The sequence below is a fragment of the Macrotis lagotis genome, chromosome 7 (genome assembly GCF_037893015.1).
Source record: "Macrotis lagotis isolate mMagLag1 chromosome 7, bilby.v1.9.chrom.fasta, whole genome shotgun sequence".
NCBI lineage: Eukaryota > Metazoa > Chordata > Mammalia > Peramelemorphia > Peramelidae > Macrotis > Macrotis lagotis.
Window position 1 is genome coordinate 72993441 of NC_133664.1, and position 25155 is coordinate 73018595.

The 25155-nt window shown below is 31.7% G+C and overlaps 1 protein-coding gene across 23 annotated transcripts in view; it reads right to left on the bottom strand.

The window, feature by feature from the left end:
• The window catches only part of PARD3 (par-3 family cell polarity regulator), a 710070-nt gene that overhangs the window by 271020 nt on the left and 413895 nt on the right, over positions 1–25155 (bottom strand). For all 23 annotated transcript variants that reach the window (XM_074193157.1, XM_074193160.1, XM_074193150.1 and 20 more), the window contains 5 exons: positions 23020–23148; positions 19467–19505; positions 12049–12237; positions 10316–10486; positions 4311–4461 (listed from right to left, as the gene is read on the bottom strand). In XM_074193157.1, coding sequence (XP_074049258.1) covers positions 4311–4461; positions 10316–10486; positions 12049–12237; positions 19467–19505; positions 23020–23148 — 679 coding nt within the window. The remainder of the gene's footprint in view (positions 1–4310; positions 4462–10315; positions 10487–12048; positions 12238–19466; positions 19506–23019; positions 23149–25155) is intronic.

A 25155-nucleotide genomic window follows, 5' to 3' on the forward strand; every position in this document is an offset into this window, starting at 1 on the left:
ACTTTGTGACTTCTATAAAAAAACTACATTTTTGTACAAATATACACATAAATTTTCCTTCCCTTCAAAAATATAAATTGCTATGAATAGGGACTTTTCCTTCTTTGTATTTGTATCTTTTCTGTCTTGCACACAGTAAGCACTTAATAACGATTTGATATTTATTAATTGATTAATATAATGGTTTCAAGACCTCGCCTTACTGTTGAAAGGGAATTTTTTCTTTAATTCTTTCATGACACACTTAAGCACAATATAAGATACAAAGAAATACAAATATAGCTCAATAAAATTATGGAAAAATGTGAATTTCAATAACTTTTTAAAGGTAAATTTTACTGTTGAAACTGAATCTCCCAACCATTGTCTGAGGAGTTTTTTAAATGATGGATAAGGTCTCACAAAATCATTAATCATCAGAAACCCCATAGATTTTAAGATTGTGATTTATCAACTTCATTTGGAGTACAAGTGAAAAAGAGAATCGCAAAATTATGTTATCCTAAATGTTTATTTACTGAAAATAATTTACATAGAAAACAATACTGTACATAATAAAGGAAGCTGAACTAAAAATGAAACAATATCTCCAAAGTTGTCTTTGATTTTTAATCACACTCAACAAACAAGAACATTAATCTCCTTTTAAATTTCCATTATTTACCATATGAAAATATATTGAAGAAAATTACTTTTCAAATTCACCATGATTGATTAATGCAGTTACTAACAAAAAGAGTTACTAATTTGAATATTACAAATTTTTGTGTCAAATAGGAAGTCATTTTTAAAATAAATAAGTTACCAAAATTCTAAGTGCTAGAATTTAATAGACCTTAAAGAATATGATAAATTGCATAAACTGTTCTAATCATCCAAAGTTTGATTTATGGTTCAAGCAATTAATGCACTTGTTACTTATTAGTGCTTGTGTATATCAACAAATGAAAAACTTGTTTTTTCATTTCTTATTTTTCAGGTCAACGCAGATTACATTTGTATCAATTTCAGAAGAGCTCAACACCATGTTAGCTAGGTTTAACTTGAGAGAGATGAATAGAGCTACTTACTTCTCCAGGTCTTAGGAGATGGTTGGAAGAATACTAATTATGATTTCCCTTGAGAAAATTTGTAGAAATATCCCTGGACTAAGATCCTGTATTTGAATCCTGACTTTACTTCTTTTTCCCTGCTCAACCTGAGATAATAAGGTCAATTAGCTTCTCTGGTGCTGAGTTTCCTTGTCTATAAAATAAAGGATTGTATTAAGTGACCTCCAAAGTCCATTTCGGCTCTAAATGCTATTTTGTCCTTTGGTTAAAATACTAAACAATAATTAAGAAAGCTACATAAATGGTTCCAAAACTATATCCCAGTCTTATAGCATCATAAATAGGAAAAGATTATAAAGGTCTATTTTTTCATCCAAACATGTTTATGAAATTGGCTAAATAACAAGTACAGCATGCAGCCTTGTCTTGCATTGGCATTGAGAAGGATTATTAATAAGATTTGCTTTGAAAATAAACAAATTTTATCTCCATTTAAATCAGAAGTGACCTTGAATAAGTCAATTAGTTCCTCAGGTCCTCAGCTATGAAATAGGGTTAAATGATCTCTAAGGTCACTTCCAATATGGTTCTCCAGGGGTTTCCCCAGTTGCATATTTATACACAAATATAACTGGAGAAACCAATCATTTCTTTCTTGGAAGCAAGTTCTTTGGATTGAGAAATTTTAGATTGCTTTCAAATGATAGGGCATGGAAAATGCTCAATAAGAAAATTGTCCAAATCCCTTTTGAACTGATGAAACTCTCAATTTAGGAAACTAGCTTTTCAATATAATACAATTAGATAAGTCCCTTAGAAAACAGCACCACTAGATGCCCACCGGAAACTGTTCAAAAAAGAGCAGGCCAGAACTATCATCCAAGTAAGATCTAGTCGTTGAATAATTTCCAAGAGTTCAATTCAATCAACAAGTATTTATTAAGTGCTCCATGTAGGTCAGGGCATGTATTAGGCACTTGGGATATAATGCAATGAATGAAGCAATTGCTGGTTGGAAGCAAAAAGCCCCATAGCTGCTTAGTGGGAAGGTACATTTTAATTTCTGTTCAAACACTGGCTTTCTTTGCTTTAACAGTTTTCATGGTTTGTATTCCTGTTTGGCATTACTCAAGTATTAGGTATTATATTAATAACTAAGGTCTTATTCTACTGCACTGTTTCCCTTGTGAATGGTATTATAGGACATGTGAGACTAGGATACACATAGACTAAGGACTGAAAGTTTACAGTGAAAAGGTAAGTAGGAAGTAAATAAAATTTTTGCAAAAAAGTATACTTGCAGTTTCTAGTATCAAGTGAAATTCACTTCTAAAACCTGGCCTAAGAAAACCTCAAAAACTTCTTAACTCCAGTTTTATTTAACATGAAAACATAATCATTTCTTCAACCTAGGAGAAAAAAAGCAGAAATTGTACTGTCAACAAATTTTAAAGAAATAAAGAGAAGCATATTATATCACACAACAGAAAGATAGCGGAGAAGACTTATTGCCATAGGAAAATCTGAATTTCTAGAAAAGTTCATTACAGAAATAAGAGTAAGGGGAAGTAACATGAAGTAAAAAACAAAATAAAAAAGATTGATGAAATCATGACTAATGACGCCTGGGCAACAGCCCATGAGGAAAAGGAAGGAATTTCCAACCCCTATGTACAGCATTTCATAATGCCACTAGATGAATAAATTGGGTTTTATTTTTCGCCTTCCTCTGAAGCATCAGGGATTGGAAGCAGGATGCAGGTTACCGGAACTGATGGACCAATGGCCTGATCCAGTATGGCAAATCCTATGTTCCTATAATAAAGGGGAAATTACAGTATATCACTTTGTATACACAGACACACAGACATTCTCTCTCTCTCTCTTTCTCTCTCACTTTCAGGGGCTGATCTTCCTTCAAAAGAAAATGGTTTTAACATGGATAATGTTCATTCACATCAATGTCAAGCCAGTATATGAAATCCAATAATAGTAAAAGGACAGAAACCTATTAGAATTTCTAAAAACTTAATTGCATGGCACTATTTCAGATGGCAAAAAAAAAAAAAAGAAAGAAAATGTTTATCAAGCAACAAAAGAGAAACAGAATGATATTATATTTGCTACAAAATAAGAAAATAGTCATTTGGGAATTTCTGAAGCTAAAAAAAATCACTAAGGGAAATCCATGCCAAATTGTCGCATAATTATTTATGTCCATTCTTATCTCCCTTGTAAGACTATAAGCTCCTAGAGAGCAGAGACTAAAATGTTTTCATTTCCATTTGTCCTCAAGAGGACCTTTGGACATGGTAAAGCATTGAATAAAAGTCTTTGGGAATAACTGAAATTCATTATTGCTTTCACCAAATTCCATGAAGAAACTTTTGATTCTATATACATGAACTGAAACAAATCTGATTTTAAAAGCTATTCTTTAGTTTAAAGCTTGCAAAACATTCCAGCAATAAAAGTGGTTTATATCAGGTACTATTCTAATCAAACAGCTTCTTGTGGTTTAAATCTTGAAAACCCTCATAAACTAATCCCACAATGAGTAAATCCAACCACTCCAATGGCAAAGGCTTGTCTTTATTAACTGGATCTGTTAGTGAGAAACTGAATTGCTGCAGAGCAAGTGCTAATAACCTCATTACCCACTAGGGGCCATACAGACAGTATGGTGCTGAATCCAAACAAAGGATGCAGAAAATTAGTTGTAAGATTTGAAAAGTAGTGTTATAGAAGAAGAAAACTACAAATACAACTGAAATAGAGAAACATCCCATTAAGCACAACCCAATGACAATTACTATTAAACTACATTTTCCCCCATTGGGTAAAGTTTAAATATGCCCCAACACAACATTTGTCAATTCTTGGCATTGTCCCCTGAGCTGACTTTTTTATTTTTAACAAAGCTTCTTTTTGCTATTCCAAAGAGACTAAGAACACTTCAGTTGCTAGAAAATATTTTTAAATTATCCCATCATTTTCTCTCACCTGGTTGGGGATTTAAAACTCACTTAACAAAATCAATTTATTGATTTACTTTCTTCACATTAGCTTTTTTAAAAATACTAACAGGGAACCTCTTATCTTTCAATCACAGTTAGAAAGGTGGGCTTTGCCTAACAAACAGTTGCTACTACTTTCTAGTTACACATTCCTCAAGAGTTTTATGCTAATAAACTTTTAAGGAACAAAAACAAAAACAATAGGGCCAATTGTAATAAATAAGAGTTTGATATGACTCACCCATTATCCTACTGAGTGCAGCATTTCTTGTGGGAGACTCATCAAGACTCTCAATCCCACTGTAAAGGGAGTGGGAAATTCTTCTTTCTCTGTCATCTAGCACAGTCTCAATAGGCAGTTCTGGGCCAGAGGGGCTTCCAGGTGACTTCATCTATATAGAAAGAGAATCAGAATTAAAGATCTATTTATCAGCATTTGGGTCCAGGAGAACCACAACAATTTGTCCAAGACCTGGACATGGCTAGTTATCAAATTAACTATAATTTGTCTCTCTGCACTACCATAATTTGGGATGATAGCTCTTTTTCTAAGTTAACTATTAATTTGGCTCCCATGAAATCCTATCAGATTTCAGTTCCTGTTAAATTTAAAAGTCATTTTCATTTTTTATTGTAACCTATTTCTTAAAATTTGGCTTCATCTTCAAGGTTTTCTCAATTTAGTTCAGACTTCTTTAGGAGACTGTTTTGGGGCAAGATTTTTTATAATGAATGTAGGAATAGGACACATTTTTATTTTTTAATATATGTTTATCTAAAGTGTATAGAGTGAATACTATCTTTTTCTTTTGTCTGCTCAAGTTGGGCAATGAAAATAATAATACAAACATTCTTCTTTCTATAGGTTTATTGGATTACCATGGGTGCCATTAAAATTAAATACTATTCAGTGAATATTTAAAGTGCAAAAATGTATGCATTCTTGGTGAGACACAGTGACTTATTACTTAAGTAAATGCAAATTGAGACCATTCTTTGGGATATAATTTCTCTCTTAATTTAACCAAAGATCTATCTAGATTTTTTTTAATTTGATTTGATTATGGGTTTTTGGGGGGTTACCAAATGCCCCTGAAGACACCAATTAAAATAAGTGCTAGTTTATGAAAATTCCTAAAATATTCTTTCAGAAAAACCATTATCATATAACCTCTCATCTTATACTTGAAAGTTAATTTTTTTAAGTCAAGTGAATATTTAAAAGGAAAGAAAGGCAGCCATTAGCCATGATGTCAGAAGACCTGAATCATTGGCTCGGTTCTACCAATTCTTTTTCCCTGTGACCCTGGGAAAATAGAAAGCCACACATCCTCCATTTTCTGATTTGTAAAATGAGGATCATAACATGACTGTGAAGAATCAAATGAGATATGACATTTGAAAACAATCTGTAAATTTTACTGTACTACCACAAGTAAACTATAAGAAAAAAGTCCATTTACCATGTCAATAATTCTCAAATTTAAATTAAATACTGCAAATTCAAGGAGAAAGAATCAATTCATACTATGGTGAACCAAAACAATATTCTACATGCTCTTTTAAACAGCTGCCTCTTATAATTCATACTATTTTTAAGTTTAGCATGACAACAGAATCCAGGCTATAAAAGCCTTTTTAAAATCCTCTAGGAGGTAATGAAGTACTCCTAAATGCAATACTTACAACAGGAGCTTTGAAGTCACCCCAATGGACTAACATCTTATGACATTTTGTTGTTGGCTTATTGTCAGGCTATGGGGGAAGGGAAAAGGAGGGATTCACAGCATTCCAAGCAGATGAGGACACAATTGAGAAGGGTTGCATAGTCAGTAAAAATGATTATTTCTGTTAGAAGCTATCATCTGTTTAATATAAATGAGATATTTAATGAAGTTCCAAATAGTAGACTTATCTCTCCCAGTTTGATAAGCACTGGGGAGATTTACTGCACTGAAGGGTCAACACAATTACAATTGGAGGCACGTCAAGCTGTAGGAGAATAATAAACTTGCAGTGCAAGTGAATTAGACTCAATAAGGTTTAAATTGTAAAAAGAGGATTTGTTTTATTAGGTTTTTTTAATTGCAGATTACAAGAGGAAGCTTTACTGAAAAGTAAATTAAACAATATTCAAGTCCTCTGATATAAAGAAATCAAAGAAAAATTTAGGGAGTTTTGATTGCTAAGTTCCAAGATTCTATGAAGAAATAAAAACAATTTATGAAACCTACATTCCCAGGACCCCTAAAGAACTACTCCCATGTATTGTAAATGGGTGCATATATTAAGGAGATTAGCAGCCCTATGCAATACAAAAATTGATTTTCCCAGGGACACAGCAACATAGACTCAAGTTTGTTAAATGCATTGCCCCAATACATCTAGTAACTCCACAATTTGACACTGCCCTGAGGCTGATAGCAAAGTTTCTTTCTTTTAGAAAAATATACTGAAATAGACAAAAGAAAAATGGTATTCACTGTATCCACTTTAGAGAAACAACCATAGCCCTCTTCTAACAGATATGCTTTGAAAAAGAGAACTAAGTAGTTCCACATTTTCATGGAAAGATTCCTTTCCCCACCATTTCTAATTAGCATCTCAAAAGGCAGATTTAAATGAAGACATCAACAGTCAACTGCATAAATATTTAACAAAAGATACAATTATCTTTTAATTTCTAAGAAAAATTGGTGGAGGGCCACACAGCTTTGTTTTAAACCTTTTTATAAATTTTGTTTAAAGAAATTTGAGTTAAAAAGAGGATACACATCAAGTTGGGAGCAAATGCCAAAGTAAAACAAAGTCAGGAAAAATGAGAAATTGCTATAGACTCAATTAAGCATTTTCTTTTTCCCCTTGCTCATTATAGTCCATTTATAGTCATTAAATTTGTTATTAAACTTTATTAAGAGATGAAGAAGTGCCACTGTAAACATCAACCCCTGCTAAGAGATAAAGTGATGCCACCATTTTCTCCAAATCACCTTATCTCAACCACAGTTCTTCCCTGTAGTTCTGCTGGAAGCAGATGTGTATCTTGCAAAGAATACTTTTTTCCTCCTTGGAAAATTATATAATTTGGAAGAGACCCTTCTAGACCAAGAACTTCAAGTTACAGATGAAGAAACTAACTATGAACCAATAAAAAAAAAGGGTGGGGTGAGTGTCAGAATGAAAATTCTCAAATATAACTACTTCATGTAAATTCTGTTCTACAGACAGACAGTGCTAGGTATTTTGCTTGTCATGAGACACCTGGCTGAATTTTTTTCCTCCATGAAGAAATGACATCTTTTGCTCTTTAATGGCAAGTGATAATTCTATTAATTATTCTATAAAATGCTTTATGCTAAGGGCTTTTTTTTTACTCCAAGGAAAAAGAAATCCTTTTCCACCAATTAATACCTATAGTGGTACCCCTCTCAATCTAACTGAAAATCTACAACAGATTTTCTCCAGTTCTGTCTATGAACCACAGATATAAGGAAGTTCAGATATAAGAAGCATGTGGAAAGAAGAATAAGGAACTCCATTTAAGAGATGTTGAATTGGAGATATCATAGAACAGCCAGTTCAAGGTGTCCAAAAGGTAGTTGGTGATATGTGAATGAAGATGAGATAAATGAATGAGGATAATTCATTTGCACAATTAAGCCAAATCAACTTATAATTTCTTAAGCTCTCACTAAGACACTGTTGGAAAAGCAACTCAAAACATAAATCCAAAACATAAAATTTTTTTTGGTAATCTCAAATTATTCTTTCTGCTTGAGACTCCAAAGAAATGTTCAACCCAAAAAGTATTTTTAATTCCTGACACCTCTGGGATGGCAATTCTCAAAATAATATTGGCCAAAGGAAATAAAAAAATCAATGGGGGAAAAAGTCTAAATATACATGAATCCTAAATAGGTGCATTTTTTTTTAACATTTGAACAAATGAAAATAATTGCAAATTGTAAAAAAATTTTTAAAAAAGGGAAACTGATAGAAGTTAAGTTCCAGAGATACATGAAGGTGTTGTCTGTAGTGAAACTCCAGAAAGGGGAAACATGTAACAATCATTTATGAGGACAATAATCAAAACACAAAAAAATTGACTGATTAATCTATTGCAATTTAGATTGCATGGCACTGGAGAACACAATAGGTGAGCAGATGTCTTTCCGCTTAAAGTTTTATTTGATGTCAGTCTTCCCCAGAATACTGAGCCAAGTTACCTCTGTGGATGCGTCAGGCATCAGTAGATCATTTTAACATATGGGTTGAACATCTTGTTTGAGGAGAGACTTTGGGGCTATATTTATATCATTATTGAAATGACAAAATTAAATACTTTTTTAAAAATTAACAAAGAAAAAATAGAGTAGATTCATATTTTTCTATACACATTCACTGGGTGATTTTTAAAAAAGTTATTATGAGCAATTATTTTTAAAAAGCATTATAACAAAGAAAATGACTTCTCTGCATTTTGCCTTCACATAATTTCATCAACAAATGCACATAAACCATTCTCATGAAGAACTGACAGAGATAAAAAGATAAAGTAGGAATTTAATTTGGGAGACACGGGTTTTTTTAAAAAATGTCAAGTTTGAATAAAAGTTCTATGATATATTCTTTAGAACCTCCTTTAAAATACCTGGAAAATCAACTTATGGGTATCTTTAAAATTCTCTCATCTATAGCAGAAATTTTTTTCTATTTTTTTATAGATTTGGTCATTCCCAATTTTTTCTTTCTGGATCTTAAATTCTTCTTGATAAACAGTATGAAACCTAGGGAGCAAGGGATCAAATTTAGGACCTGGTAACAAATCCCATACTTGCCACTTCCTATTTTCTATAAGCTTGGGGCAAGTCATTTATCCTCTATGGGCCTCTTAGTTTTCTTATCCATAAAATGAGAAGGTTGGATTGAATGATCTCTAAGGTGTTTTCCAATTCTGGAGTGATAATCCTACAATTTTATGCTATTACTGTTTCCTTGCATAATATATGAAGTTGAAAGCTGATGAAGACTAAATGTGATGGTTTCTCTGACACCATTCATGAAAAGGAAAACTAATAACAAATCACTTTCATTTTATGTTTGTTTTTCACCCTTATGGTTTCTTCTTTCTATGAGTTTGGATTAGTTATACTTCATTTTGTGATCTGGCTAAGATTTACATCAAATTTTGGGGAAATTTGATTTAACCTCAAATACTGTTACTATTTTGTGAGATATATTACTTTCCATCATATTTAGTCTTAGTTTCTTAAATGAGTTCATGTTCTAAACTAATCACATTCAACTTAAAAGATTATGTTTTATTAATGAATTTTGAACTGCTAAATCAATCAACAGAATCATGATCCCCTTTATTTATTTCTATATTTAAGCTACTTAATAGGTCACTATCAGTATTGAAGTTTTTATCTAGATTTTAATTTTTATTCTACTTTTAACAAAATGTATAATTCATGCTACATGTCTACATTCTCAGTTAAACAAGACATTTTCCACTTGTATGTATGAGGGAAATGTAACATAAAGATACATGATGGTTATCTAGAGATATTTTCCCCTCTTAATTCAGAGGAAAAAAAAATCACTATTCCTGAAACTTTTCTTATATATACATACACTCATATATATAATCCCACTATTTGAAGACTTAAAGGAACAAATCTGACAGCCATTGCACAGACCAATAGCAGTATCATTCAAATGGATAGAATTCCAAGGAAGGCAAAATTCGAACCCTAAGGAGCTTAGGAGTTTTCTAGTCTAAGTAGGGTGAGGAAAAGCAGACTTTTGTTCCTTTCCATAATTTTACCTTCCAATTAGGAGTGGACCCTACTAGAGAAGAGAATACTGAAAAGGGCAAGTGCTTAAGGAAACAATTCTTCTCCCTGTAACCAAGACAGCAGTGTGCAAAAATTTCTTTTACAAGAGCTAAAATTCTTCTCTCTCCCCCCATTAAGAAAAATGAGAGTAACTATTAATGCATATTCAGGAAAAAAAAAGTACAGAAATCTACTCACAAATAAACTTACTTCTAACGGGTACTTTGATGATTTTCCAAAGATAACACTGTAATAGACATGATAAAAACTAAATTCAAATCAATATGGAATTGATTATTATAGATCCCAGATCTCAAAATATATTTTCTAAATTTAATGAAGTCCTCCAAATAAGAGTCATAATGAAATGTTAGTCTAATTGAATGCCCCCTTTTTTCTTTTTTACCTCATTGCATTTGCTTATTCTCCTTGCTACAATAAGTTGAATCATTCCTCGCTTATTTCCCTCTGTAGACATGGACCTTCTTAGTGTTTCCATGGCATCTTGGTTTGTCTTGCCCAACAGGGATTCTCCATTTACTGCTATCAGTTGATCATTCACTCGAAGCCTTCCATCCTGGGAAGAAAAAGAGATTATAGTAAGACACACAAATAAGGAAGTACTTACTTTTATAATAGTTAAATACAGTTACAAAAAGAAGTTTGCCTTCAGTAAAGAAATAAAAACAAAAAAACAAAAACACTTTTTTTAATCCTAATATTATGCTCAATTGAACTTTTATATAATAACATCTAAGCAACCATTGAAGATTGTGTCTATACCAATCATTTAGACATTTGTAAATTAAGCCATTACCATAATCTGTTTTCTCAAATAGCATACTAATTCTGAGAATACAATAGGATTATTTTCTTGCTTCCTATAAAGGGAAATATTTGTGTCTGACTAATATTTTAATCTGGAACTGCACAATCAATTCAAATGAAGACATTAAAATTTTTCTACAGAGAAATGGCAAGTGTTACTGAAGCACTCTTTGCCAGAGGTTCAGGGTTTAGCTTTATATATTTGCTCAAATGACACCTCAGGCCACTGTGTAGCTTCCATATTTCTAGAATTTTTCAAACTTTAAAGATAAGCATAATTTTGCTTGCAATAAGAATATTTCATCAGAATGTACCTTGGTTTTTGGTTCAGAAAATACAGTCATGATGGATATCAAGGGAAGAAATAGCATAATGTTTGTAGCCAAGTTTAGAGTCAGCAAGACCTGGTTTCAAGTCAATCCTGAGCAAGCAACTTAACCTTTTTATGCCTCAGACAAATCGCCAGTATAGTTCTATTTGGTCTTCTTTCTTCTTTCCCTCCCCCCCCACCATATTTTTTCACATACAGATAGATAGATAGATAGATAGATAGATAGATAGTATATATAGTATATATGCATGCATGTATGTATGGGCTAGATACTATGCCAGACACTGGGCAAAAGACATAAAAACATTCCTTGCCTTCAGGGAGTTAATACTCTAATGGGAAAAATAGAATACAAATAATCAGGTGAAGATTGGAAACAGAAAATAGAAGATATAAAATAAAATAAAAGAAAGGCAGAAACCAGAAAAAGTCTCTCGGAGAAAGCAGGATTTAATCCAAGTACTTCAAGAAACTTTGAAATGTAGATGGAAGATGTAGCATTCTCCTATGAGAAGCAGCAAAAGTCAACTCTGAGGCAGGACCTTTTTTTTTGTCATTGTATTCCTAGTTGTTTAACAAATACTTGTTAAATTAATCTTGTAGTCAAATCCCCTTATGCTTATTAGATGCAAAAGTAGAGAATGTTAGTGAAATAAGTCAAATTCAATGGTTTGGTTCCTGGACGTGACATCATATAATAGTAACCTTTGTGTCCCTCTCCATCAGGATTCTACAGCATGATGTCATACATCACCTTTCCAGAGGAACTGATTTTGTCATACATACATACACACACACACACACACACACACACACACACACACAAAAACTTCCATATCAAAAAATCTATGTGTATAAAACTGCCATTCTAAACCAAATACTGAATAAATAATAAATAATCCTAAAAATTATAAAGTGAGTATTAAAATCATTCTAAAAGAAATCTTAATTAGAGGGTAGGGTGGAGACATTATGCTTACCTTGGATGCAGCTCCTCCATTAATAATGGACTTGACAAAGATCCCCAAATCTGCATGGTTCTCTTTTGACCGGTTACCTTTAACACTGACTCCAAGTCCAGCAGATCCAGAGTCATTAAGGGGAACTTCAAATGTCAGAAATTCCCTAGTGCCATCAGGTGTAAGAACAAGATCCTCATCTTCTGCTTTCTATTAAAGGGGAAAAATATACACAAAGAACAAGACACTATTTTAAAACATTTCTTTTTAGCCCCATTATCTCGTTTATAGTGTGCTAACAAACAGTTCATTAATTGCAATATCCACAGTGTTTCCACAGAAGTTCCATGATAAGATCCACATTAATAACGTGAATATACTCTACCAGATGATTCCTGGAACCAGATGTTAATATTTATACATAATACTTGTTTCAATATTGAAACAAATCTGAACCAGATTACGAGAAAAACACCAAATGTACTGGAAGCATTGAAGAACCTTTAATTCTTTAGTTGTGGACTCCTATGGTTTTTAAAAATAATTTCTTCATCTGTTTATGCCTTCTAAACCACAGGAGGAAAACATAAACAGCAGGAATCAAGATAAATAAATATAATTACTCATTTGTCCCAATTTCTTAGGAATTAGGAGCTCACAGTGTTCTTAAATAATAGAATCAAGATAGTTTAGTCTCTATTGCTAATGGGGTTAGATCATTCATGATCATCTAAAGACGAAAATCATAATGAAGAATGGTATAGTGAGACAATAATGAATTCATAGCCAAAAGATTTCCAATTAGCTTTGTTCAAATGAATCAATCTCTCCAAATCTTACTAAATACATCACATAAAATGGCTACTCTGCACACCTCACTTGCCACATTTGTCAAGATGCAAAGGGGGAAAAGTATATAAATATATGCCATTTCAATACATTTGTTATATTATTCAAGGTATTTAACTTTTCACATCTATAAGTACATAGTGAAGACCAAGTTCAACTACATGAAATTACTGGTGATATAATGTTCTATGTCCCCCAATGCTTGTAGATTCACATAGTTTACAAAAGAATAATTTAGCAACTCACACTTGCAGGGTAGTAATGAGGAAATTCATGAAGAATAGATAAGACAAGGGGAGATAATGCAAATAAAAGAAGGTGTTAAATAGACTCCAAATATCCATAAGAACATTTGCTAATTCCCATATTTAGTGAGGAAATTAAAAATAAAACAGGAAATACCCTATCCTGAATCATGCAGAATGCTTGGCTTCCTGGATACCAAGGATATGATTCAAAATTTGCTTTGACTTCAAGAAAGTCACATAACTTCTCTGGGTTCGAGTTTGCTCAATGGATTGGATGGATTGAATGGCTCAAAGATCCTGACGGTTCGAAATTTATTATTCTGTATTTCTATGTTAGAACAAGAATGTTTTTCATGCAGCACAGTGGAAAGAATACTAGGCTTGAATCCTAACTTTGCCACAAACTAATTGACCAAAACCCTGACCAAGTTGATTTACTTTATTAAGACAGACTTTCCTCAGCATCAAAATTAGGGTATTCCATAATCTTTGAGATCTTTTCTCATTTTAAAATTAAATTATTCTCTTCCTGAGGTCTTTAAAAATAATACAGAAGTTCATCTGAGATAGTTTCAAATGATTTTAATCAAGGGAGAGAATAGATGACCTCTCTTTGAACTAAGAACTTTTCACCTTCTAAAATTCTAATATATTGTGTTCATAAGATAAAATTTCTCTTTAATTATTACTGAGGTTTAGGTTTCAGTGACAGAACTTTGTGAGCTCAACCTCCCATGACTAACTCCTAGTTGTACGCAAAATACAATTCTCAGCCAAACTTCACTAAATTAGTTTCTGGCTGGTAAGTCTAAGAAGCTTTCACAGTAGGAAAAAAGGAAAAATACAAAAAATGCAATTTTTATTTAGGAGGCTAGCCATCCAAAACATCATCCTTAAAAAAGAAAATTAAAATGAAACAAGAATTTTCCAAAAATAAAAACATCCTTGAATTTCATTGTGCCTGAAAGGAAAGTTCCGGGTCAAAAGAAATGATTCACTTAATAAGGCACAGGAATTAGGCATGTGATTTTATCAGTGTAGGGAATTTTTAAAAACAGGCAGGTGACACAGTAGATAGCGAGCCAGCAATTGAGTCAGGAAGGCTTGAGTAACAATCTGACATCAGACATCTATTTAGGACCATGTGATTCTGGGAAAGTCACTTAACTTTGCTTCAGTCCCCTCATTTATAAAATGATATGGAGAAGGAAATGGTAAGCCACTCCAGTATCTTTGACCAAAAAACTCAAATCGTGTCACAAAGCATCAGATAGAGCTAAAAACAACAAAAACAGGGAAATCTAAGATAAGTAAACTTCTACTAATGGAGGGGAAGGCCTTCTGTGTAATTTCATTTTGTCTGTTGTTTTTCCTGAAAGCAGTTACTATCTCTTTTTTCCTTATTTGTATATCACCAACAATTAGCACAGTGCATAGTGTTTCAAAGGTGCTTACTATATGTTTATTCAATTGAACTTAATAGTCTTCAAAGTTTGTCAAGAGTACAGAAAAATGAGGTGATTCGCCAAGAATCACACAACCAGTATGAATCAGAGATGCAGCTTGCTCCCAGAGCTTTCTGGGTCCAAAGATATGTTCCAACTACTACACCATGCTGCTCCTGTTCATGTATGGGAAAACTAAATTTCCTTCATATAAACTGAATAAAACATTAATATTTGTAAGAAGATTTTTATCCACTATGAGGCTTAAGAAATAAAAATCAACTCCCTTTTGACACAATTAGAGAAAACACTTATTCAAAACTTGTTTCTTGAAATAAAGGTCATTTTAAATAACTTCAGCAAAATGAATGAAACTACTCAAGTATGTAATTTGTTCTAAAAAAATGGAAGATAAGCTGATTCTTGAACTCCTTATTTAGGATATAGGTAATAGTCATACACATTAAAATCATAACAATGTATTTTTATACTTGAGGCATAAATGTAGTACAAATATTTAAAATAATATATTCTTCAGAAATCAAACATGGTAGGAAAAATAATCTTTGAAGCGCCCACTGAAAATAATGCTGATAAAGGGCACATGGTTCAGTCGCTGAAAAGGCATAATTAACAATTTTTTCACTTACATCTGGTGCAGAGTAGTGTGAGAAATATAGAAGACATGAAAATGAATGGGTTGGAAGCTGGTAAAATTTAGGGTCATGGACCAAGAAAAGGCCCTTGGTATTCAAGGAGGAAGAAGATTTCTATAGACTAGGAGATGTATAAAGAGAGAAGGTCCCCAACTATTAAGAGAGGTCAAAAAATATTTATTAAGCATCCTGAAGAGGGTACTTTGTATCTTGCTCAAGATGGGAAAAGAGAGAGATTCAAACTTTCAAGGAGAGGGCAATAAATTTTCAGATCAAGGACATTTTAACAAGTGATGAGAAAAATGTCCCTCTCCAAATTTGATTATCCTCTGTTATGATGTGATACCCCAATTCTCCTATTTGTTTCACAGATCTAGTTCCTCCCACTTCTGTAAAAGTATACCCAAAGAAATATCAAAAGAAAGAGTTTCCAGATAAACGAAGAGAATAACTCATTCCATTCTAGAAACTGTGTCTGCTGATGTTGGCAGGAGAGCAATAGCCTAATACATTATATCTTCTTTATAGATATTTTAGTTCAAACATTCCAATACAAAAAACTGAACTAAATCCATATCTACCAAAAAAAAATCAGTTATTTAGGGGAAAGTATAAGTAATTTAAGGCAATATATTGAATAATGAATATTTTTAAAAGATCACAATCTTCAAAAGTAACTTCCTCAAATAGCATTTGTACTGATACCTTCATTGAGGTTCCCATATCACTTTCACTTGAAAAACTATAGAGAAAAGTTGGCAGGTATGTGAAATAAATTATATTTTTCAATGAAGTTAGTATAATTTTCTGACAAGTCTATTTATGATTCAGCTTAAGAGAGGGCAAGATTAACTGTCTATGAATTTTATTTGTTGTAGAAATAGGACTGGTTTTCTTTCTAGCATGGCTTGTCTTCATTATCATTAAAAAAATGTCTAAAGGATAAACTGCACTTTACATAAAATGTTTTCATTATACAGGTCCTGGCTCAGGTACATAAAATCAATTCCTATGTTATGGCTATATTTTTGATATCAAGTTATTGAAGAATCCTTCTCAAAAAGATTTGATCTATACTTTTTGTTATAAATAATTCTAAACTCTGAACTGATAAATAAATTATTCAATGAGCACATTTAAATAAATTAAATCCTATCTGTCTTTCTGAGACTACTAAAGGTAAATACTTCTAGTACTAACTAGGATACTTATTTGATTTTTTCCATTTAGTCTCCATTTTCTCATCTGTAAAATGGGATGACAACCCTTGTACTAGTTAATTAACAGGAATATTATGAGATGAAGGACTATTGGATTCCTTGAAGTAGCAAGGAAATGGAAAGTATCAATAATGTTAAGGCATTTTCACTTTTATAATGCTCAATACCTTTCTTAACTTTCCTTTCACCCAGTTCTCAATGGACCGAACACAAGAATTGGTATAAGACTTGAATTTTAATTTTAAGACATTTAATAGTTGTGTGACTCAGATTAAATTACTTTACCTTTCTCAGCTTGTCTTTCTTCATCTGTAAAATAAAAGGGTTTAGACTTGGTGGCCTCTAAGTCCATCCCATTTCAATTTTTTTTTGTCATGGCTCTCTACAAGAAAGCTGCCCCTACTCCCACACATTCAATACTGGATCTCAGGCTACTTCTTATTTCCTAATCAATGATCACTGTTACTCATCCCTAAATTCTAGTGAGTACAGAAACAGGCCAAATGAAATCTTCTGTAGGGGAAGGGGAGGGAGGGGGGGAGGGAGGGAGAGAGAGAGAGAGAGAGAGAGAACGAGAACGAACATACAAATCTTACTCAATAGTTAATATGAAATATGTAAAGAATAAAAGGAGTGTAATAGAATGCTGTCTTGCTCATGTTTAAAAATAACAGCAACTTAGCAATTTTAAAAAAAAGTAATTGGAGGTGACAAAATTTTGATAGCATGGAAGGATCATTTTACAAACACTGAGAGGGAAAGATGTGAAAATGAGGTCGGGGGGAGAGGAAATCACATAGAGTAGACTATATTATTATTACCAAAGGTATCAAAATAAGAGGAAGCGTTCAACACATAGAAGTCATTTTTGAAACATATATTGATTGACTGACCAATCCATAGGATTACTTTCTCACATTCATAAAATCTTCATGAGAATGATCTATTTACATATCAGGAGTGTCCTTGATGAAACTATATGAAGGAAATAAACAATGCTCAACAAAAATTTCCAATAGCAAGTCACATCTTTCCAGTCATATATCAGGCTGAAAGATGCTGATTATTATTAATTTTTTAAAAAAGCTTCAACCAGATGGCACATCTGGTTAAATTATTTTATCCAACAAGGAGACTCCAATGCAAATGTGATGTTCCTTTGATATTTTATGATGAATACAAGTACAGAGAATTTTTTTCATTGATCATTAAATTAAGGAAGTAGATATAGCAATAATGCTTTCCCCCATATATACAGTAATGGTATGTGTGTGACAATATTATAATTTATAAAAATCTATCTCTTAAATCTCTACTACTGCAAGCAAAATTGCAGAAAATATATGATTTAGCACATTTCAGAGTTCAAAACATTGAGTATTCTGCAGTATGCACCTGTATTTTGATTTCTATGAGTTCTAGGGGCAAGAAATATGCATTTTAATTCTGGTGACAATAAGAAAGAAAAATTCTTTTAATTCTGGAAAATAAAATGCTTAAGAAGGAGTAAAGGTATAGAATATAACATCTTAATTTTAACTGAAAATTTAAAAAAGAAAAATATCCCCCCATGTTGTTTCTAGGTTAAGTATTTTAATTTCCCCCATATGTTAGATAAACACTAATGAATCTTTTTTGTACATATATGCTGAGGTTCATTATTCTTATTAGCTAAGCTAATATGTCACATCTGGCAATAATTAAGCTCTTTTACAACTCAAATAACAGCTGCTAAATAATAGAAACAAAATCTAAATATTTTTAGAAATTTATTTTGCTTTTAATTCTAGTATAACTGGAAGCCTTTCATATTTTAGATGCAAATTAAATTTATTTGTATTCCCCCCAAGTACTAGACTAGAAAAGTGGGATTTGAAGTGATATTCCTGATTTCAAGATATTTAAATAGCTATGATTAAAATTATAGAAGTAGTTGATTTTTCTAAAACAATTTTTCTAAAATATTAGCAATGTTATTGTGTTTTGCATTGAAAAGTACAATGTAAATCATTCTTATTAAGAACAAAATATTTTTAATATGCTTACTGTTAGCAAGCAAAAATGCTTCCACATGGATCCTTAATTATCTACATAAGGACTGATATATACTACCTGTCTCCAGCAATAGTTTATCAAGATAAAAAACTGTCCACTCAAGTTAACAATAAAAGTATTTCAAACTAACTCAGAATCATTATTTATGAAATCTGATCAAGCATCCACAAATTTCATAAACAACTTTTTGATTATTTTGATTATGCTTTCCTTAAAAATGGTTTAAATGAGTTTAAGCTAAAAATATAATTTTTTTGGTTTTATTAAAATTTTGCTAAGAATTAAAATAAAATGTTTTGCTAAATAATTATAAGAATTTAATAAGTATGAAACTAAAGAAGAATTATTAAAATGGTGAATGTTATTTACTCTATGGGAATTTCCCAAAGTCCAACACAAAAACAGAGACAATAAATGATATGCAGAATTATATTTAATTCCTTGGATTTTCTTTTATCATAAGAATGTACCAACTGATCAGTTATAGTTAGTCTGCTACAAGGTTAGACCTACTAGCTATTTGGAATGTTATTTTTTTCTAAGAGAAATTTTTCTGTCTTATAATTTCATAAGATCTTATTTAAAATGTCCCATACTTCCTGAGAACTATCATTTCCCACACAATAAGCAAGTGGTGGTTTGGTAAATTTTTCTAAAGCAGTCTCAAATTGATGAAACTGTTCCCCTATACTTATTCCATATTCATTTCAGAAAGAAATAGAAAAGTATTACAATATTTCATTTTAACATGTAAATTTGGAAATGGTACAAGATTTCTCTCATTAAGATGCCTAGAAGGTATTCACTATTTTGGCTAAGAAAATGTAAACTATTTAATAAATCTATGAAAAACAATAATATATGGGGATAAAGGAAAGTTCAAGTGTGATTAGAAAAAGGTGATTAATAAAGAAGACTATATATCTTTCAAGATCAATACAACCTACAAAAAAATGAAATTCTTACCGTTTCTTTGGGAATCTGCATCTGGCTTGGTTCTGCATTCTAGATGAATCAAAGAAAAATATAAATTTAGTATGATGAATATTATTTTTAGTATCTTTCAGCATAAGGATATAAGTTTCTAAAAAACAAAATCTATTTCTAAAATGAATCCACAAATAACTAAGAAGTTCCCAAATTTATGGAAAAACTTGCCCAGTCAACGAACACATAAGTAGCATTTTAGGAATCAAAAAAGAAAATTTTAATTTTCATCTTTCTTAAAAGCGAAAATCCATGGTAATACTAAGGAATGAACAGAATTGCCTCAATGTGACAAGAAGTTAGTTTGAATGTTACCTCTAGTCTTTGGTTCTTAAAGTTCTTAAGACTATGTAAATATATAAAAGGGATGTTAATGGCAAAAAAAGAGTTTTAAGGCATTTAGGGAACTTGAATATTTTGTTATTTTATATCACATTTCAATTTTTCATACTCAATTGTTTTCAATGAATTTAGAACTCTTGCAGAAGGACAAAAAGGAAGTTGGGCTAATTGAAAATACAAAAAAAAATTCCCAGTCACTTTTCAATTAATAAATAAATATCATTACAGATACTAACCAAGTCATCATAGGAAAAACAAAGTTATATTATTGCCACAAAATAATGAGGAGTGAAATATTCAGAACCAAGACAACATTTTGTATGGTAACAATAATATTGGTAAAGGACAACTTTCAGTGAATAAGTCATTTTGACAACAAGAAATACTGAAATTAATTATAAAAAAACATATGAAGAAGTTATCTGCATCCCCAGAAAAAGAAGTGATGCATAGAAGTATGTATAGGGTGATTTTATATACATATATATAGTAGCCATCTCTGGGCTGGGGATTTGAGTATGAAGGACTTATATAATAAACTATGTAATAACTTTATAATATATTTAAAAGAAATAATAAGCTATACATAATAGATTTGCAGTTGCATGTGCAATCATTATTTTCAAAATACATTATTCCATAAATCAAAACTTAAATCAACAAAAATAGTTTTTAAAAGTTATCTTTTATCCCCCTAAAAAAAAATCATTTCATAAAGGAAAACACAAAGGGAATAAACTGGGATTTTTAAGAGGCAAGTACAAGAGAGAAAAGCCTAGAAAATAAGGATTCAACAGACAAAAATTCTCTGTATTTTGGTGTAACTCTGGGAAGACATGCTGATGCAATGGGACAATGGTTAAAGAACAGGCCAGGAATCAAATAGCTCTGGTTCAAACGTGACCTAACTTAAGAACTTGTGGGACTCTGGGCAAGTCAATTATCTTCTGCCTACCTCAATTTCCTCACCTGTAAAATGGAGATGATAATACTCTCCCTCCTAGAGTAGTCAGGATAAAGTATGTAAATTTTTTTGTAAAATCTTAAAAACCATATAAATGCAATTATTATCATTATTATGGCCATTGTTTCTGTTAATATTACAACTACTATTATTGCTATGACTATTTTTAAGCTGAGACTTCAAGAAGAGAAGTCAAAGCATCATTTATTTTCCAAGTGTGTATTCATGTAGATAGTCACTATTTAGGGAAGAGTTTAAGGACTGATCTAGAGAGGAATTGTAATATAAAATAGGGAAGAAACTAAATCACTAAATTAAGTGAAGGAAAACAGCAAAATATTATTCAAATATTGCTGAGAATTATAGTACAAGCACTCAGAAACAATTAAAATAAAACATCCATTTAAGTTTACAGAACATTCAGGTAAAATTATATGATTCCCAAACTGCTGAAATTTATCCACTCTTTCCTAAACCCAACTATCAAGGTTACATATATTGTCAAATCCAAGAAGTTTAAGTGAGCATGATTTCACTTTATTTGCAATCCAACTACCACTACAGTTGACATTCAGTCTAACTATCATTTTGATAAACAAATGGAAGCTAGATTGATGTTAAACACCCTAAAACAGCTAAGCTAAAAACATATTTTAAAACATTCTAAATTCTATGTATAGTCAGTTAAATGATTTGTGACATGTCAAAAGGCATTAATGTTTTCCAAGTGTGCCATTTGTATAAGAAAATACAAATTAGCAGTTTTCTACAAAACATTTTCCCCACACTATCTTTCCAATATGCTTGAAGAATATCACTATGATGAAAATTCTTGCACAATACTCAGAAATATTTATGAGCTTCTTGCAAGTGAAAAGGGGAATTTACAAAAGTTATTCCATTGTACTTGAGTCATTCAACATAAGATCTAATGTACTGCTAATTAAGAGCACTGGGAAATCTGTTCCACACTAGCTTTTTTTTAACTTTAAATTGTCATCATCATTTATTTTTATTGTAAATTACTTCTTTCCAAACAACAAGATTCAATCTTCCTGATTTGGATTAAGTATAAACAAGATGAAAAATCTGTGCTTATGCAGTGGGCTAAATGGGAAACTTGCAAAAGGTAGGTTTCTTGAAATGTGACATCTATAAAATAACCTGAGACCATACAACAGCTTTATATTAATTACCATTAGCTATAATGGGGGTGAACTTCCTTTATAACAGAAGTTCTTGACAAAGAGTCAATGAACTTATTTTTTAATGTTTTTTACTAACTGCATTTCAATATAATTGTATTCCTTTGAATATTTTAATGCATTTAAAAGGGGTCAATGGATTTCAAACTTCTCCAATGATCCATGAAACAAAAAATTAAAACACACACACACACACACACACACACACATTTTACTTATGCCTACACAGCCTATAGCAACTATATATTTGTTAAACAGATTAGGGGGATAATTTTTAAAAGTTTGAATAAATTAATTTCAGACCTGAAAGAATAAAGATTTTGTCAGAATGAATACTTCCCTTCCACCATTGCCAATTGAAACTCTTGGTAAACTTTTTTCATCAGATTCTATGGTCTTAAAAATATCATTTCCTGGTGTCCATCCTGCTGGTGAATAGCCTCTCTTATTTAGTCAGGTTTGTCTTTTTTTTAGATTTTTGCAAGACAAATGGGGTTAAGTGGCTTGCCTAAGGCCACACAGCTAGGTAATTATTAAGTGTCTGAGACCAGATTTGAACCCAGGTACTCCTGACTCCAGGGCCAGTGCTTTAATCCACTAAACCACCTAGCCACCCCCTTAGTCAGGCTTATTTAGCTGAAAGGACAATTCTCTCCGAAATCTGTATAGTTTCCATAATGTGATCTGTGAGAAGTTATCTCATAGCAGATAATCTGTATTTTTCGTTTATTTTTAATTTATGGAATAAAACAAGCAATTCCATAATATAGAATAATAAATATAATTTTGGATAAGTGAGATTTGATAGTTATCTAGAAAGAATTAAATGGAAATAGAAAGGAATAAACCTCTTTTGTCTCATAAGTTCAGGTTGGTTTTCAAGTACTAAAAAAGGATGAAAAGTTACTGAGAAAGGAAAACATAAACTAATACACAAATGGGTAACTCCAAAACAACGTTCTCATCACAAAGCTAAACCAGTTCATGCTAAACTGAATTTTTTGCCAGTTCTTTTACACACCATTTCCCTTGGATGGAAAGCTTCTTCCTGGCGAATGACAAGAAGGCTTACAGTTCCTCCCATCTTGGTGCTTCTTAGCAAGGAGACCACTTCCTCTTGGGTTCTGCCTGTTAAATCGACTCCATTTACCTAAAGCATATACAGTATTTAAAAAAAAAAATTAGATTGTTAGAGTAGACAAGAAGCAAGACAAAAGATACAACTGATACTATGAAGTTAACTATTCCACAGAATGTATTATTCAGTGATTCACAAAATCTGGGATTGAATCATTATGGGTACTCCTTGCCCTAAAACAGATTAGAGTTCTCTATACATTAATAGAGTTTTGGTGGATGAAAAAACAATATATGAGTTAATAACCAAAGTTATGGAGAAGAATTTCTCTGAATTTCACTAATATGTTCCTTGGACAAAGAGATATAACAGAATGCTGTTGAGTCCACACCCAAAGACTTAGTGACAACAGCCCCCAAAAAAAGTCTTTTCGTATAGTGCTGGAGAACCTAGGAACCTTCCAAAGACATCATAAAAATCTGTGGAGGTAGATATGATGGGTACCACTAATGCATTGGCACCAATCTCTTAAAATGTAGATAGCACAAGAGAGAATGGAAATTTTAAAATACTGACTTGGATATAATTGGCTGTAACAAGAAATTCAAGGACATTTTACAGCATAAGTATGTTAAACACTGAAAGAAGATTTTGCTGTTTCATTAAGGAAAGAAACCCATGATAATAGTACATGAAGATTTTGATTTTAATTTGAAAGTTTTAACCCTGAAAAAGTTTTGAAAAGTGACTGTCTCCAATCCCTGTCTGGTCATTCCTCTACTCTACGATTCTTAAAGTTCCACAACCCAATAGAAAATATAGAAATTCAATATTTTAATGTTGAAAACAATATATCCCCAGAGATACGACAGCTTTCTAAAAGAATAAACAGAACCAAAAACCAACTTTCCTATAATTAAAAAGTTTACAATTTAAAACAAAATCCTATGTCTTTGGAAAATTAAAAATTCAAAAAGAAAAGTATTATTTCAAAAGAGTTCCAGTTATTTAGCAAAAACGGGGGTGGGGAGCAGAGCTATAAGTTACTATAAGAGTAAGGATGGCATCTATATAATTCATTTGAACAAAGAATAAGGCACATTAAAAAAATTCATCCTATTTAGTATGCAAAAAACTTCTATGAAGAAATGAAGGGAGGATAAGGCGATAAAGGTGAAGGGCATGGACACAGACAGAATGAGGCCAAATGGCCAATGGCAAATGGAAAAGTAATTCCTTCACCTACATTTTTCTATTATAACACCAAATGTGTCCATAGTAACTTACAAGTAAAGATTGTTACACTCTTTGTAAATATATTCACAATGCCTTATCTCTATAATAGGTACTCAATAAATACTTGTTGATTAATTGATTTTTAAGAAGTTATTATCGTTCATCTGGATTTTTTACCTTTATTAAAGGCCCTAGAAAGGTCACTCTAAAAATGACTTTGTGAAAAAGACTTTACTATGTTTTGAATAGCAATTCAATATTAATAGGAAATTCAAGAGCATATGCAAAATACACATCTTTTCTTAAAACAGTTTAGTATTTCTACTAGTTTCAGATCTATTTTAATAGAGAAGACCTGAAATGTATAAATGAAATGCTAATGCAAAACTTTAAACATATCTGCTACATACACCAAGAAAGCATGGAGGAATGTCGGGGGAGAGGAAAGGAAACCCTAGTACAATTTAGAAGTGGGAGTGGGAGGAATATAAAATATATTGCGCTTCCTTTGTGGCAAGAATTTAGTTTTTGAAGACAGCATTTGGAAAACTCAGACATAATAAAGCAAAAGTATAAAAATGGAAATACATAGAAGACAACACACAGAAGGGTAACACATTCAAAATTTATTTTAATGTTGCTAATTGATCCCCTGGTTCTCAATAATTGAAGGATAAAGGATTTTGATGATAGAAAGATTGAATGTTTTCTAAAGAAACAGTCTAATAGAGAAATTACCCCCCAAAAAGCTGATTTTTCCTTCTTTCCAATGCTAAAACAGAATTTTTAAAGAAAGAAAAAAGAAATTCAAAAATGTGCATAATACATTCTAACCAAAGATAT